The sequence below is a fragment of the Drosophila biarmipes genome, chromosome 4, assembly GCF_025231255.1.
Source record: "Drosophila biarmipes strain raj3 chromosome 4, RU_DBia_V1.1, whole genome shotgun sequence".
Taxonomy (NCBI): Eukaryota; Metazoa; Arthropoda; class Insecta; order Diptera; family Drosophilidae; genus Drosophila; species Drosophila biarmipes.
In genome coordinates this window covers 1,764,398-1,779,049 of record NC_066614.1, presented here as the reverse complement: position 1 = coordinate 1,779,049, position 14,652 = coordinate 1,764,398, and the positions used below count along the sequence as shown (strand labels likewise).

Sequence of the window (14,652 nt, the reverse complement as noted above, 5' to 3'; positions counted from 1 at the left end):
TGACATGTCACTCCGCGTCTATTGCAGAACTGACGGGTATGTAGCTATTTTATTCTTGTGTGTATGCTATCAAGCAAAAACACCTTTTAACGCGGTAAGGATCTAGCCATCAAACAGAAGAAATTAATATTCATTAAAACCTTACAGCTAAGCACAAGCATATTAATTTGTAGCAGCATACATTTGCCGAATGTACAAGCATTTGTCATCACCAAAGTTGATATTAGAACTTTTGTATGTTCATGCCTGATCGTCACTACCCCGTACCTCGTTTAGAGGTGTTTTTGTTCGATACCACAGGTTTTTTTTAAATCATTAATTAAATAGAAGTTCTAGTCGCTTTTTATAATATATTAAGTAGAAAAGTTTAGTAGATAAAAACTTAAAAATGCGTTCCTTGCAATAAAAAAATCTGTTCATAAAATAGCTTTTTAGTTGCGTCCAGGTACGAATTGGCTTTGAGCCGTAGGGGAGCAGCTCATAAATGATAATTCCTGTCAATCCCACCAAACACACAGTGTTCTCCTTCCAGGCCATCATTCTAGTTGGCCACCGTCTACGCCGCTTCGCCGCTTTTTGACGCCTTTTTTGCTATTCAGAAGCGATTCGCATGCGTCGATACGGTCAAATTCGTGTGGCACTTATACATCGAGTTTCTTAGCGACTCCAAGCTTCTTTAAATGGGTTACTACATAACGGTTGATGACTCATGCCCAGCTCTTGGGCGATGATACGGCTGCAACTATGCCAGTCTCATTCGACCAATTCAGAGATTTTATCGTAATTTCCTACTACAGGCCTTTCGGAGCGTGGCACATCCTGGAACGAAAACGTTAAATCCATCGTTGTGCGGTGGAAATGGATATTTTATCGGGATCATAGAGTGCACAAATTTTGTTGCCGGCTTGAGATGGATTTTTCATTTCATATTTTTTCCCACCAATTTCCCGATCTTTCCTATGGCAGCTATATTGTACCGCCGTCCGGTTTTGATATTTCTAATCAAAGATATTATTTGTTTCCGATTAATTTCAATTAAAATTTCAGAAATAAATAAAAAATCTTATTTCAAGGCTTAGGAGGTTATATGTTAAAAAACACCAATTTTTATTTCCGATTAATCTTATGAGAGCTATAAGATATAGTTGTTATGATTAAAAATAACGAATTTCTAATTCATGTAAAGCAAGACTAAGCGAATTCTCTTAAAGCTTACAACGCTAAACTTGGAAATTTTCCAGCACGTCTGCGAAGTACTTAGTAGTATTAGAATAGATCCACAACTTTTTACAAAAACACATCATAACTAGGTAAACAGCTAGTGACGATCGCACCGTCGACACCCCCTACATAACAACTTTGACACGTCAAATTAAGCTTTCTTTCTTGTTTGTATTTAAAATACAATGACATGTCGCTTTATTTTAATTTAAGTTACACATATTAACCTAACATAATTCCAACAAACGTAGTATAACGAAAAGATGTCGAGGAAATAACATTTTTTTTTTAAATTGTAATCTAACTCTTACTTTTTACATAATACATTTGTGAATTGTAATACAAATATTTATCACAATAATTTAATCGAAGCGGCGTATTAGAAAATGATGAAGACAAAAAGTAATTTTAGCTGAAATGACTTATTTGATTTTGAAATTAAAAGACTTGAGTGTATAAAATTTCCATGGCCAGAACAAAATTGTGTTTTTTAGTATTTATATTACAAACTGGATTTTATATTTCAATCATTTTTGTTTATGCCTATGTACCGTTTTCGAATTTAAGTATTTATTAATTTTATTCCTCAGTCAACAAGTTTCCTATTATGAAAACTTAAGTAACAAATATGCTATAATTTTTGCGGTTATACCGATTACAGGCTACATTTTAGTTTAGAATGCGATCATATTAGCATATTAACTAACGAACTTGAATAATTATGTGAAAAAAAAAACATAATAATATTGACGACGGTTTCATTCAAAACAAAGTTCGTAAGGGCTGGAAGTCTTTAGTAATTTCAAAATTTAAGACTTCAACTTTAAAAATATACCTAAAAAAATTAATCAAAGCAATTCTGTGTGTTTCTACATAAATTTAAAATTTTGTAAGTTTACAAGTCAATATCTAAGGTATCAGGAGTGAGAAGCATGGGCTCACTGTGATTGTCATCCACCAAAGAGGATAGTGAGTCATTTATCATCGCCGCAGACATATCAACAGCACTATGTGGATCATCGTCTACTGTACCTAGAGACCTTCGGGACGATGACAACAGCGGATCTTCACAATGTTCCAGTCTACCAAAATCAGAGTTTTGAACTGAATCAGATAAATTGTGAATGCCGCGTATACTAGGGTGGTGGCAATGATTTCGGTGATCCTCGTGTGTTGCCTGGTGCTGAATATAGCATGAAGTACTGCAACAGTCATCTCCTACTAAATTTGAGTTTCCTCTAAAAAGGGCTACATCAGCAACATCTGAGACAATCTTTGGTTCAAAGCTCGCACAATTTAATTCCTTTGTTGATGGTGACTCTGGAGCGGATAGCATGTGACTATGGGATGACAACATCGGATCGCCACCTTGTACTGGATGCTTGCAATCCTCCATGAGTTCATCGATCTGATTCATTCCCATATTAACATCGTTACTGTTCAGACCTTGTATCTTATAGGTGAGTTATGTAATTAGTATAAATTACATTTTTATATTTTACAGCTTACTTTTTTTTCAAGAGGTAAGTCATAAAGTGATCGACGACTTCGAGAAACAGGAGACAGACTTGAACCTTTAAGATATGCGTTGGCTTGTGCTGGCGCCGAAACTGATGTTAAGTGGTAGTCTGATAAAGAAAATCCGTGGGACTTCGCCTGCATTTCCAACTCCTTAAAAAATTATTTTTTTTTAATAAACAAAAAATGTTTTGAGTGGTTTAATTTACCCTTATTCGAGACATAAGTTTTCGATTTTGCAACTCCACTTGACGTTGACGACACTCATTTTGTCTTAAACGGGTCACCTCATGTTTCAAACATTTTATATAGTCAACAGAGGACTTTAGGATTGTCCCTTTGTTTGGACGAATGTCACGAACAACTTCGTAAAATGCATCACTACCCTTTGGCAAAAGCGTACCGAGCTCTTTGATTCTGTCATTGATATTAAAACGGCGCCTTCGCTCAACTAAAATAAATGCAGTTAATGCAGTGTTAATATAAAGTCATTACTAAGGAATCAAATTCGAATTCAATTTACTCATATTGTGGTTATCCTTCTTTTGTCTATCTTTTGCCATAGCATTAATTTCAGCATCAGTTAAATTTTGGGGCTCCTGTTTAATCGAAAGCTCAGAATTAAAGTTTTTATCAAAATTAAACGATTCATTTTGCAAAATATCATCAAAAAGGTCATCTGGCTAAAACGAAAATAATTTAAAGTTTCAAATAAAAGTATAACAAATCATAGCAAACACTTTATATGTTAAGACATATGAATTGGTTAGTATACTTACATCGCTGTCAAATGATGGTAGCTGTAAATAAAAAATGGTATTTAATATATCATCAAAAAATTAAATTATATAACAAAACAAGAAGAAGCGTAATGTGGTATATTGAAGGAAGAGTTTATAACCCTACAAATTATAGATGTTCTTAATGAGAATCTTTAAACGAGTCAATCTAGCCATTTCCGTATGACTGTTCGAGTGATCTCGAACGATTTTCTTTAACAATCGACCAGAACGCAAACCTTCGTTCGTTGGCCAAATTTTTTAAAATCTTCAAGAAGATTTTGTTTTGATTATCAAAAAGGTCTCAAATTCCAAAAATAATACCAAAACTAATAGTGGCTATTAAGTCCAGCGCCATTCTAACGCCGAAAAATCGAAAAGTGGTATATTAATAGGTTAATCATAGTCGAGCCATTCGACTATAGCGTTTTCTCGTTATAATTAGATTCGTATACCAACCTAGTGGTACTCCATTCTCACTTCGTCCAAAACAAGAAATGATGTTAACTACGGCAAGCCGAAGTTTGTATACCCTGCAGGTATAAGAAATAATAAATGTTAGTAACACCATGTTTCATTTTTATGGATTGTTTCTAGCTTCAGTGATATTACAAAAAAAAAATTTATTATTTCTCTGAACTAATACAATCATAGAAGGTTATATGTCAAAAAACCACAAAGATATAATTTTTATATCCTTGCACCCTTTATAACCTTCTACGCTTATAAATCAAATTTGTTATTTAGTTCTGAATTTCGAATTAAATTCTATCAAAATCGGACGACAATATCATATAGCTGTCATAGAAACGATCTGAAAATTTGTGGGAAAACAATATGAAAAATTATATCTTTGGTGTTTTATAACATACAAGCTCTTAAGATTTAAAATACATTTTTTAATTAGTTCTGAATATCGAATTCAATTTTAACGGATGACTTTATCAGGTAGCTGTTATAGGAACGATTGGAAAAGTGGTGGGAAAATAATATGAAACAAATTATAGCTTCTGAGTTTTTTGACATATTATCGTATAAAATTGGGAATTTCACTTTTTATAATTTTAGGAATTTCGAATTAAATTTAATAAAAACGGACGACTCTAACATATGGCTGCCAAAGAAACGGTAAGAGAAATAATAAAATATGTAGTAGGATTAGTGACTTGCTATAAGTATAACTATGTACAACTCTGCTATGTATATGTATAGGTAACTCTAACCTTTCGATGTAAGTGTATATTAACTAGTATTTGAATGTAACGGCTAGCTATTCAATAGTCTCTAGCATCTACAAGTATCTTCTGTGATAAAGCGACCAATCTGGCAACTCTGGTATAATGTTAAGTATCGATATTGATCGCAGCCAACTTCAAGTAATCGTATGTTAAACCCGACGCTATGTAAAACCAGGCAATTGCGAATAAGAAGTAAAAGAGAACGGTCAAGTCTAATAAAGTTATTTAATTCGTGTAACAGTTTATACTGCTATAAACTTCAGAAGTGGTCCTGACCCATAAAATGGATCTAATTGATGCACAACAATTTACGGTCGTCCAGCTCAAACGGTGGTTGGCGGCACTGAACTTGCCGACAATCGGCAATAAGGCCGAACTCGCGGCCCGACTAAACGGCGTGGACCCGTTAGTTCGTGGAACTCGCCCGGAGTCCCCAGTGCCGTTGGACGCTGAAAACGAAGACTCGGCTGAGCACGTTCAGGAGTTTGATCTAGAGGATGACTTGGGGGAGCATTTCTCTGCGGAGAATGCCGACCCTAGGTCGGATCAGATTCCTGCCGTGGCCGAAGGAGTATCGTCGCTACAACAAATACGCGCTGAAATCGAAGCTGGAAGAAAGGAGCTCCAGAACATTCTTGGGCAAGTAAGAGCTGCGTCGCAAGCAGTTGCCAATGACGTCATCAGCAAGCCCGAAAACTGCAATCAAGCAGGAGGTAAGCAAGCAGTTCAATGCGAAAACTTCCAGGAAGCTGTGAGCGGAAAAATACCAAACGCTGATGGAAGTGCTCATATCGATAGCGGCACCGATATCGATGTAGGCAACGGTGTTGAGCAACGACGAATGGCAGTTGTAAACAAAGAATCAGAATCGCCAAGTTTGTCACTTTCGTTTGCCAAAGAAATGATCATGGATTACGATGGATCATCTTGCGCAAACGTTTGGACCCAGCAAGTACGCAACATTGCTGAAATGTACAACTTGGATGCAGTGTGCGTAAAATTGGTGATTGTGGCTAAACTAAAAGGCATCGCCCAGCGCTGGTTGCATGCAAATGCAACGCGTATTATGGAGCCGGCAGAGAATCTGTTGGAACAGCTGATCCTAGCATTCGGCGATAAACTGTCCAAAGCAGAGGCGCGACGCAAATTTGAGGACTTGAAGTGGCATTATGGCGAAAATTTCGCGGTGTATTTTGAGGCAAAGACAATGCTGGCAAGCAGCATCAACATTGATCCAGACGAATTGGTTGACCAGATAGTCGAGGGAATACCAGCACAGAATTTGCGGGATCAGGCCCGGATCCAATGTTTCACAGATCCGAAGCAAATTCTCCGTGCGTTTGCTGGTATCCGTTTGGATAAGTCAAATGAGTCGGCGTCAAAGGAGCTCAACAAGAATAGGAGCAGCACCAGAGGATTCCGCTGCAGTAACTGCAACGCCAGAGGACACATCGCTAAGGATTGTCGAAAACCAGCAAGGAATCCAGGATCCTGCTATGCTTGTGGCAAGTATGGCCACTTTGTAGCCCAATGTGAGGAAAGAAAGGGAAATGCTGTAAATAAATATGTAAGGTATATTAAAATCCATTTTGACAGTCAAATTATATCTCCTATGGTTACAGCATGCATCTTAGACTCTGGCAGTCCAATTTCGTTGCTTAAAATATCTTTGTTGCCCAGAGAGGCCCAATTACATGAAGTCAAAGAACAATATTTTGGTATAAATAGAAGCCCATTACAAATCTACGGGAAAATTTTATGTTTTGTATTAAAAGGAACAATAAAATGTTACTTTAACTTAACAGTTGTCGCCAATGAGTCTATGATACATGATGTGATTTTGGGTAGAAATTTTATGCAAGCTTGTGATTTAAATTTAGATTTAAGAACTTTAAAGATGATAACTGTAGAAGATACAACCAAAATGGACACAACGATTGCCGCTAGGGATCTGTCTTTGCGCGTCGCTGAAGTAAATCATAATATTGAGTGTTTAGATGACTGTTTAACCGATAATGTTTTGGAATTGCCGACTAAAGTTTTAAAGGCAGAACACGCAGTCGTAAAAAATCATAATGATCGTAATGAAGAAACGAGTCAAACAGTTATGAGAAAAAACAGTGAAAATGTAAGTCAAACAGTTATGGGACAGAATAGTAGAAGCATAGGTCAAACAGTTATGAGACAAAATAGTGAAAATGTAAGTCAAACAGTTATGGGACAGAATAGTAGAAGCAAAGGTCAAACAGTTATGAGACAAAATAGAGAAAATGTAAGTCAAACAGTTATGGGACAGAACAGTAGAAGCAAAGGTCAAACAGTTATGAGACAAAATAGTGAAAATGTAAGTCAAACAGTTATGGGACAGAATAGTACAGGCAGAGGTCAAACAGTTACAAGGCAAAATAACGAAGATATTGATCAGACAGCTATGAGATTTAACGGTGAAACAACTGAATTTACAAATGCAAAGCAATACAGTCAAAATATACAGAAAACGGTTATTAAAGAACCAACGACTACAGGTACAAATGAGCAACTGGAAATTGAAAATTTTGAAACCGAAATACTTAATATCGACTTTACAAGCAGCGAAACTATAGATTTTAACTGGGACAAAAGCACTACTTATGAAATACAATGTCGTTTCTTAAAAATACTGGAAAACAGTTATGTGAAAGCAACTAGACCTGAAAAACCAATGATTAGAGCAGAAATGAAACTATGTCTAGATAATGCAAAACCTTTCAGTTGCAGTCCTCGACGATTATCATATACAGAAAAGGACAAGCTTCAAAAATTACTAGACGAATATTTGAAAAGTGAGATAATAAGACCAAGCGAATCAGAATTTGCATCTCCGATAGTATTAGTGAAGAAAAAAACAGGTGAGATTAGATTATGCATTGATTATAGGAAACTGAACAAAGCACTGCTGAAAGACAATTACCCTCTGCCACACATAGATGATTTATTAGATAAATTAGTTGACAAAAAAGTATTCTCAAAGTTAGATCTTAAAAATGGATATTTTCATGTTTTTGTTGATAAGGAATCTGTAAAATATACTTCATTCGTAACACCACTAGGACAATTCGAGTTTTTAAGAATGCCAATGGGTATCAAAAATGCACCAGCTGTTTTTCAACGCTTTGTTAATAAAATCTTCGATGATATGATTAGAGAAAGCAAAGTAGTAGTGTATATGGATGATATAATGGTCGCCAGCAAAGATATTAATGAACATTTAGAAACATTAGATGAAATCTTTAAAAGGCTTACACAGAACAGATTAGAACTTAGAATGGATAAATGTGAGTTTTTGAAAGCAAATATAAAGTATTTGGGATTTTTGATTTCTGAGAATGGCATTAGGGCAGATGATAAGGGCATTGAAGCCGTAAAAAATTTTCCAGTTCCCACGAAGGTTCAGGCAGTACAAAGTTTTTTGGGACTTTCTTCATATTTTCGAAGGTTTATAAAAGATTTCTCTACAATAGCAAAACCTTTGTATGACTTGTTAAAGAAGGACAAACCATTTCAATTTGGTGAAGAAGAGATGAGTTGTTTTCTCACGTTAAAGGAAAAACTTATTGAGTCACCAGTACTGGCGTTATATAATCACAAGGACGATACGGAATTACATTGTGACGCAAGCGCTCTAGGATTTGGTGCTGTACTGTTGCAGAGGAAAGATGATGGCAAGTTACATCCTGTGTTCTATTTCTCTAAGCGTACTACAGCAGATGAGGCTAAGTTACATAGTTTTGAGCTCGAGACTTTGGCGGTTATCTATGCTCTTCGTAGATTTAGGATATATTTGCAAGGGAAACATGTAAAATTGGTAACCGACTGTATTGCACTTAAGTTAACACTCCATAAAGCAGAACTTAACCCGAAGATATCAAGATGGGCTTTGGAGATGGAAAACTATGATCTTGAAATATGTCACAGAGCGGGAAATAAAATGCAGCATGTGGATGCTCTCAGCAGGTACAATAATATTCTAATAGTGGAAACCAACAGCTTTGAGGAAAATTTAGTCATCTGTCAAGGAAAGGATTTAAAAATTAAGAAGCTTAAAACGATTTTAGAGAAGGCAGAACTTAAATTATTTGAAATGAGAAATGGGGTAGTGTACAGAAAAGCAAATGACGATAGGATACTATTCTATGTGCCAGAAGAAATGGAAGATCAGGTACTATATAAATACCACAACGAAATAGGACATATAGGAAGAGATAAAATGATGGACATAATTTCAAAAACTTATTGGTTTCCAAATTTAAAAGAAAAGTGCGTTGCACATATAGAAAATTGTTTAAAGTGTGTAGCGTTTTCACCAAAATCAGGTAAAGGAGAAGGTTTTTTGCACAGTATTCCCAAAGGAAACAAACCATTCGAGTTAATACACATTGACCATTATGGTCCAGTAGACTCGTCAAGAGCAAAAAAACACATTTTTGTGGTAGTTGACGGATTCACAAAGTTTGTAAGACTTTATTCAACTAAATCAACAAGCACTAGGGAGGTTATAACGGCATTGAAAGATTACTTTAGGGCCTATAGTAGGCCAAAATGCATAATTTCAGACCGGGGTAGTTGTTTTACATCTAAAGACTTCGAAGAATTCATGGAAGAATATAATGTGAAGCACATCAAGATAGCCACAGGCTCACCACAAGCCAATGGTCAAGTTGAAAGGATTAACAGGAGCCTTGGACCAATGATAGCAAAATTAGTTGATCAAAGTAAAGGTGTATACTGGGACAATGTTATAGATAAAATAGAACATGCTTTAAATAATACGTTGCACAGAAGTATAAGACAACTTCCGAGTAAAATGCTGTTTGGAGTAGAACAAAAAGGAAAGATTGTGGATGAACTTAAGGAAAAGCTAGAGGACATAAATGAAAATAAGAAATTAGATAGTTTAACAAAGATAAGGAAAAAAGCTGAGGCCCACCAAAAGCAAGTTCAAGATTATAATGAAAAATTGTATAACAAAAGTCGAGTAAAGGCTAGAAATTATAAAAAAGGAGACTATGTAATGGTGAAAAATTTTGACTCGACTGTTGGAACTGCTAGGAAACTGATTCCCAAACATAAAGGACCATATGTGATTGCAAAAGCGATGCGCAATGACAGATTCTTATTAAAAGACGTCGAAGGTTTTCAAGTAGCACGTAGTCCTTATTTAGGTGTTTGGAGTGCGCAAAATTTAAGACATTGGATAAAAACTAAAAAAGCTAAAAAACAGAAATAAAAATGTACCCCATAACGAGAAAATACCACTTAAGTATCTATATATTGTAAAGATAAAATAGGCATAAATTTTAAGTCAATATGTCTTGATCAGGTGATCAACCAGTCAGGATGGCCGAATTGTAGTAGGATTAGTGACTTGCTATAAGTATAACTATGTACAACTCTGCTATGTATATGTATAGGTAACTCTAACCTTTCGATGTAAGTGTATATTAACTAGTATTTGAATGTAACGGCTAGCTATTCAATAGTCTCTAGCATCTACAAGTATCTTCTGTGATAAAGCGACCAATCTGGCAACTCTGGTATAATGTTAAGTATCGATATTGATCGCAGCCAACTTCAAGTAATCGTATGTTAAACCCGACGCTATGTAAAACCAGGCAATTGCGAATAAGAAGTAAAAGAGAACGGTCAAGTCTAATAAAGTTATTTAATTCGTGTAACAGTTTATACTGCTATAAATATATTTTTTAAATATCACTGAAACTAGCAACAATCCTTAAGAATTTAAGAATTATTTCTAATAACTGCATGGGTATACAAACTTCGGCTTTCCTAAGCTATCTTCCTTGTTTTGTTTTACATTTTTTTCCAATTATTTCTATGGGAGCTATAAGCTATAGTTTTCCGATCCGGCTAGCTTCGACTTATATACAACCTGGAAAGGAAGAAAGACTTTTTGGAAAGTTTCAGGCCGAAAACTTCAGGCCTGAGAGACTAGTTTGCGTAAGAAACGGACGGACAAACGGACAGGGCTAATAATGCTGATCAAGAATATATATTTTATATATGAAAACTTCTGACTAAAATCATAAAACCCTCTGCAAGAGTGTACAAATGTTTCACCCCAGTTTATACTGGTTTTACTTACCTCCGAGGCACTGGTCGCAACTGAGCTTAGGCTAGGTGAAATGGGAGCTGAAGTACTCTGTAACGAACTTGCTGTGCTGGATATTCTTATTGAATTAATCATTCCTGCAGAAGGTCGTGTTGAAGAATTTTGGCCTGAATGAGCTTTAACAAATCCTAATTGGTTGTTTTTTTGTGACATGGCTGACTCTCCAGAAACTTGGTCAATATTGGGATTTAGGTTATCACTTCTTGAAAAAGTGGTTCCGAAGGACGAAATTGGCATTGGGTCATCAGAATGCATATTTCTTTTAGCACTATTCGCCGTATCGCACCCAAAACTGTTTGTACGCTCCGATGGAAGACTTTTATCTATTGACGCACTTTGAAGATTACCAGTTGAAGCAGAGTTATTTGCCATTTTAATCTATGGTTTACAAAATATACCAAAATTTAATTTTAGGTTCCAGTCAATCGAGTTTAAACACTTACATCGCTGTTATGGCAACTCCACATAGATGGCTTAAAGGATTCGCTAAGATATTGTCTTACTTGATTCTTTTGCTTTTGAATAACGTGATACCTGGTCGGGTTTTCAAGAACTGTACTGACCTGTAATTTGTTTTCGTACAATTTTTTTTTTAACAGAATATATTATTTACCTGCAGTACTTGGGGAGGCACATCTACACCAATACTTTGAAGAGGAACTTTAAGTTTAACTGCACTTGACGTGTCAATTAAATTATCAATTTGCACTAATTGGGACATTTGTTCTAAACTAGATGACCCGCTGCCACATGCGCTGGTACTACCGCTGTCAATGAATTCCGATTCCATGGATCCCTGTGCATTGCCAAACAATAGGTGCATTTTCGAGTCTGGCGAACCCAGGGTCTGTTGCTGTATCATTTGCTGCTGCTGCTGTTGATGTTGCTCCCTTTGTAACTGAAGTTTCAGTTGGGTTCGTGAAGTGGGGGTGGCAGTTTTAAATGTTGGTCTGTTAAGCAAATATAAAAATGTATCCATTTTTCAAGCATTTAAAAAAATGGAAATATAAGTGTTTGACTCCAATTAATAGTCAATATATGTACCTACCCACCCGAAAGTGGAGGTAAACCCACTATCCGCGGTTCTGTTGTTTCTGCAATGCTAATATCTCCTAAATCTACAATACTTGGATCCATTTCGAGAATCATTTCTAAATCTTTGTCGATACCAACAGTTACTCTAATATTTGTAGTAGCCGAAGGCATATTATCACATTCAGTTGAACTTAGAACTGATGCAGAACATGCTTTACCAATATTATCAGTTGGTTGTATAGTCGGCGGTTCCTCTCCGACTTCAATAGCCATGGAACTACGTAAATTGGACCGATGGGCAGTAAAATCTTGTTTTTCGTTTGCCCCAATGTGTGACATTTGTAACGTTTGAACGCGCCTCAGAAAATCTTGAAACTCCAGGGCATGCTTATCAACAGTCGGCTGTACCATTTTCTGCCTTTCCATTTCAACTCCTGTTGGTAAAGTATTTTCGCTTATGGAAAATTTTTTTTCCGACTCTATAATTTCAACTTTGCTTGGAATACTTTTTTTGCTCCAGTAAGAAAACATTTTTAAACAATTGACAAACGATTAAGAGAGTTACAAAGACCTTGATCGTCGATTTAGCAGACAAATGTGAAAAGAGGGCCTGTTGTACGCATGCTTTCGGAAAATAATACCAAAAAATGACGACAAAAACGTGAGGTTTCTCTTTTGAAATACCTATATCTGCCTCTCCAAGAGAATGTTTTAGGGTTTATGTATATATAACTTCAATTATTTATGTATATAAGCTGACTGTATTTATCTCTCCAAGCCTCCAACAAGATTTAGAAAACTAATAAATGGTTCTCATACTTGTAAACAAGATTTTTCCCTTTAAGAGTTTAAACATTTTCTCTTCAAATAAAAAACCACCTTAAATTTTGTATTATTTTATATATCTGCATATCTATGTAAATATGTATTGATGTACGGACTCTGCATTTATAAGAGAAAACAACCAATTGTATAAGTTTATAAGTATGTTTATATGTGTATAATCCATACAAAAATTTTAAATAGGGTGCGAGATATATATATTTACAATTTTGATAATTTGTAAATTAAAATTTTGTATTAATATTATAAAACTTTATATCTATGTATATAAGTATGAAAGTGGGGACTCGGAATTATAAATTAAATATATATATCATTTTGTATATATACATACAGGGGTATGTATATTTTCACAAACTCCCTCACTTGCCATCAATGGAAAAGTAATTTAAATGCCGTTTGAATGATGCACTACCTTTCTTAACCCATTCAGTAGTTATTAAAAATTTCAAATTTGTGTGAAAATCTACTTTTAAATTTTTTCTTTTCCTTGTCTTGAAAACTTTAATTTCTTTATTTAAAAAATTTCTACAAACAAAAATAATAGTAACTGCAAAAACTATTTTTCAAAAATAGTTTTGCTTATATTTTTTTGATTTTTTGAAGGTGACAATGTAAAAAATTTTTTATGTAAAAGAGAAAAATATGGCTTAAATGCGTATTTCTAAACATTTTCAAAAAATCAAAACAAGTATAAGCTTATTTTTTTTATATTATTTTTTTTTAAGAAACTTTTTGCATCCAAAAACATTATTTTTTAGGACGAGGGAAAAAGTTTAAAAAAGTAGATTTTCAGAAAAATTCAGCCTTTTCAATAAACATTGAATTAGTTAAGAAAAGTAAGTATCATTCAAACGGAATTTAAAAGTTAAACGAAGCAATTTCAAGTTTCGAGTATATTTCACTTTTATTTTGTGAAAATATTTCTGACCATCCTAGCATACGGAAATCGAAGAGGAATATGGGTTCGTTATGTGCATCAATATAAATTATACATGACTAAGCGCTGCAGTGATTTCTGTGGCAACCGTGATACTGTCCGAACAATGTAATTTACACAACTGTAGTGTACCATTTTATCTTTCCGTCTTTTTAATAAATAAATGTTACTTTTGTAAGTAATCTGAAACTGATCTTAAAAAAGCCGACAAACAAGGAATGCCATCTCATGAACATATATGTATGTATATGCCTAAATTTCGTGTTTGGTTTCAATATACATGAATGCATACATAAGTACCTCCATGCGAACCTGTGTATGTATCTAACCGTAACCATGCATATATATATGTGTGTCCATATTTGTCTGATAAGATTATAAAGTAGTGCTAATCATACTTCAAATATCAAGCTTACATATACACATATGTACGTTAATATAATAGTATGTATATCGTATGTAAGTATATGCGTATATACCGATCATGAAAATATAAATTTAATAACTTCATGATCTTATTATTAATTAACATGGGCTTACGCATTGCCAAAGTATAATATAAATTGGTTTTTGGTAATTTATATTACAAATTAACATGAGCTTACGTATTGCCAAAGTATATTATAAATTGGTTTTTAATATACATACATATGTACAATGTACATTCATATTTCTTTTACAAGATACTTACATTTCGTCAGACCGTAAACAGCGAGTTGATGATTTTAATTCATAAAACTCCACATTTTCGGAACTACCTGCTACGGTAACATTAGGTAAAAAATCCATATTTTCGTTATCATTTAACAGACTAATATTTAGATCGAACTCCATATCAAAGCCTAAATCAATTCCAGATTCCGTCATATTCGCGATAAGAGAACTTAACAATTGATCAATTATTTATTA

General features: G+C 34.6%; 1 protein-coding gene across 4 annotated transcripts; it reads right to left on the bottom strand.

The window, feature by feature from the left end:
- Window positions 1-1,372: 1,372 nt before the first annotated feature.
- LOC108036687 (microphthalmia-associated transcription factor) lies at window positions 1,373-14,610 on the bottom strand. Of its 4 annotated transcripts, none has more exons than XM_044091221.2 (9): window positions 14,435-14,610; window positions 11,539-11,875; window positions 11,369-11,488; window positions 10,899-11,303; window positions 3,519-3,539; window positions 3,263-3,422; window positions 2,949-3,190; window positions 2,731-2,892; window positions 1,373-2,674 (listed from the first exon to the last, which is right to left on the bottom strand). In XM_044091221.2, exons 1-9 carry the CDS (start codon window positions 14,608-14,610, stop codon window positions 2,117-2,119), a joined length of 2,181 nt encoding a protein of 726 aa, XP_043947156.1. In that variant the 3' UTR covers window positions 1,373-2,116. The 4 variants fall into 4 exon arrangements, 3 of the variants coding, with proteins under 3 accessions (XP_043947156.1, XP_043947155.1, XP_043947157.1); XM_044091220.2 differs by lacking the exon at window positions 14,435-14,610 and adding an exon at window positions 11,974-12,581; XM_044091222.2 differs by lacking the exon at window positions 14,435-14,610 and having other exon boundaries at window positions 11,369-11,478; window positions 11,539-11,673.
- Window positions 14,611-14,652: the final 42 nt, after the last annotated feature.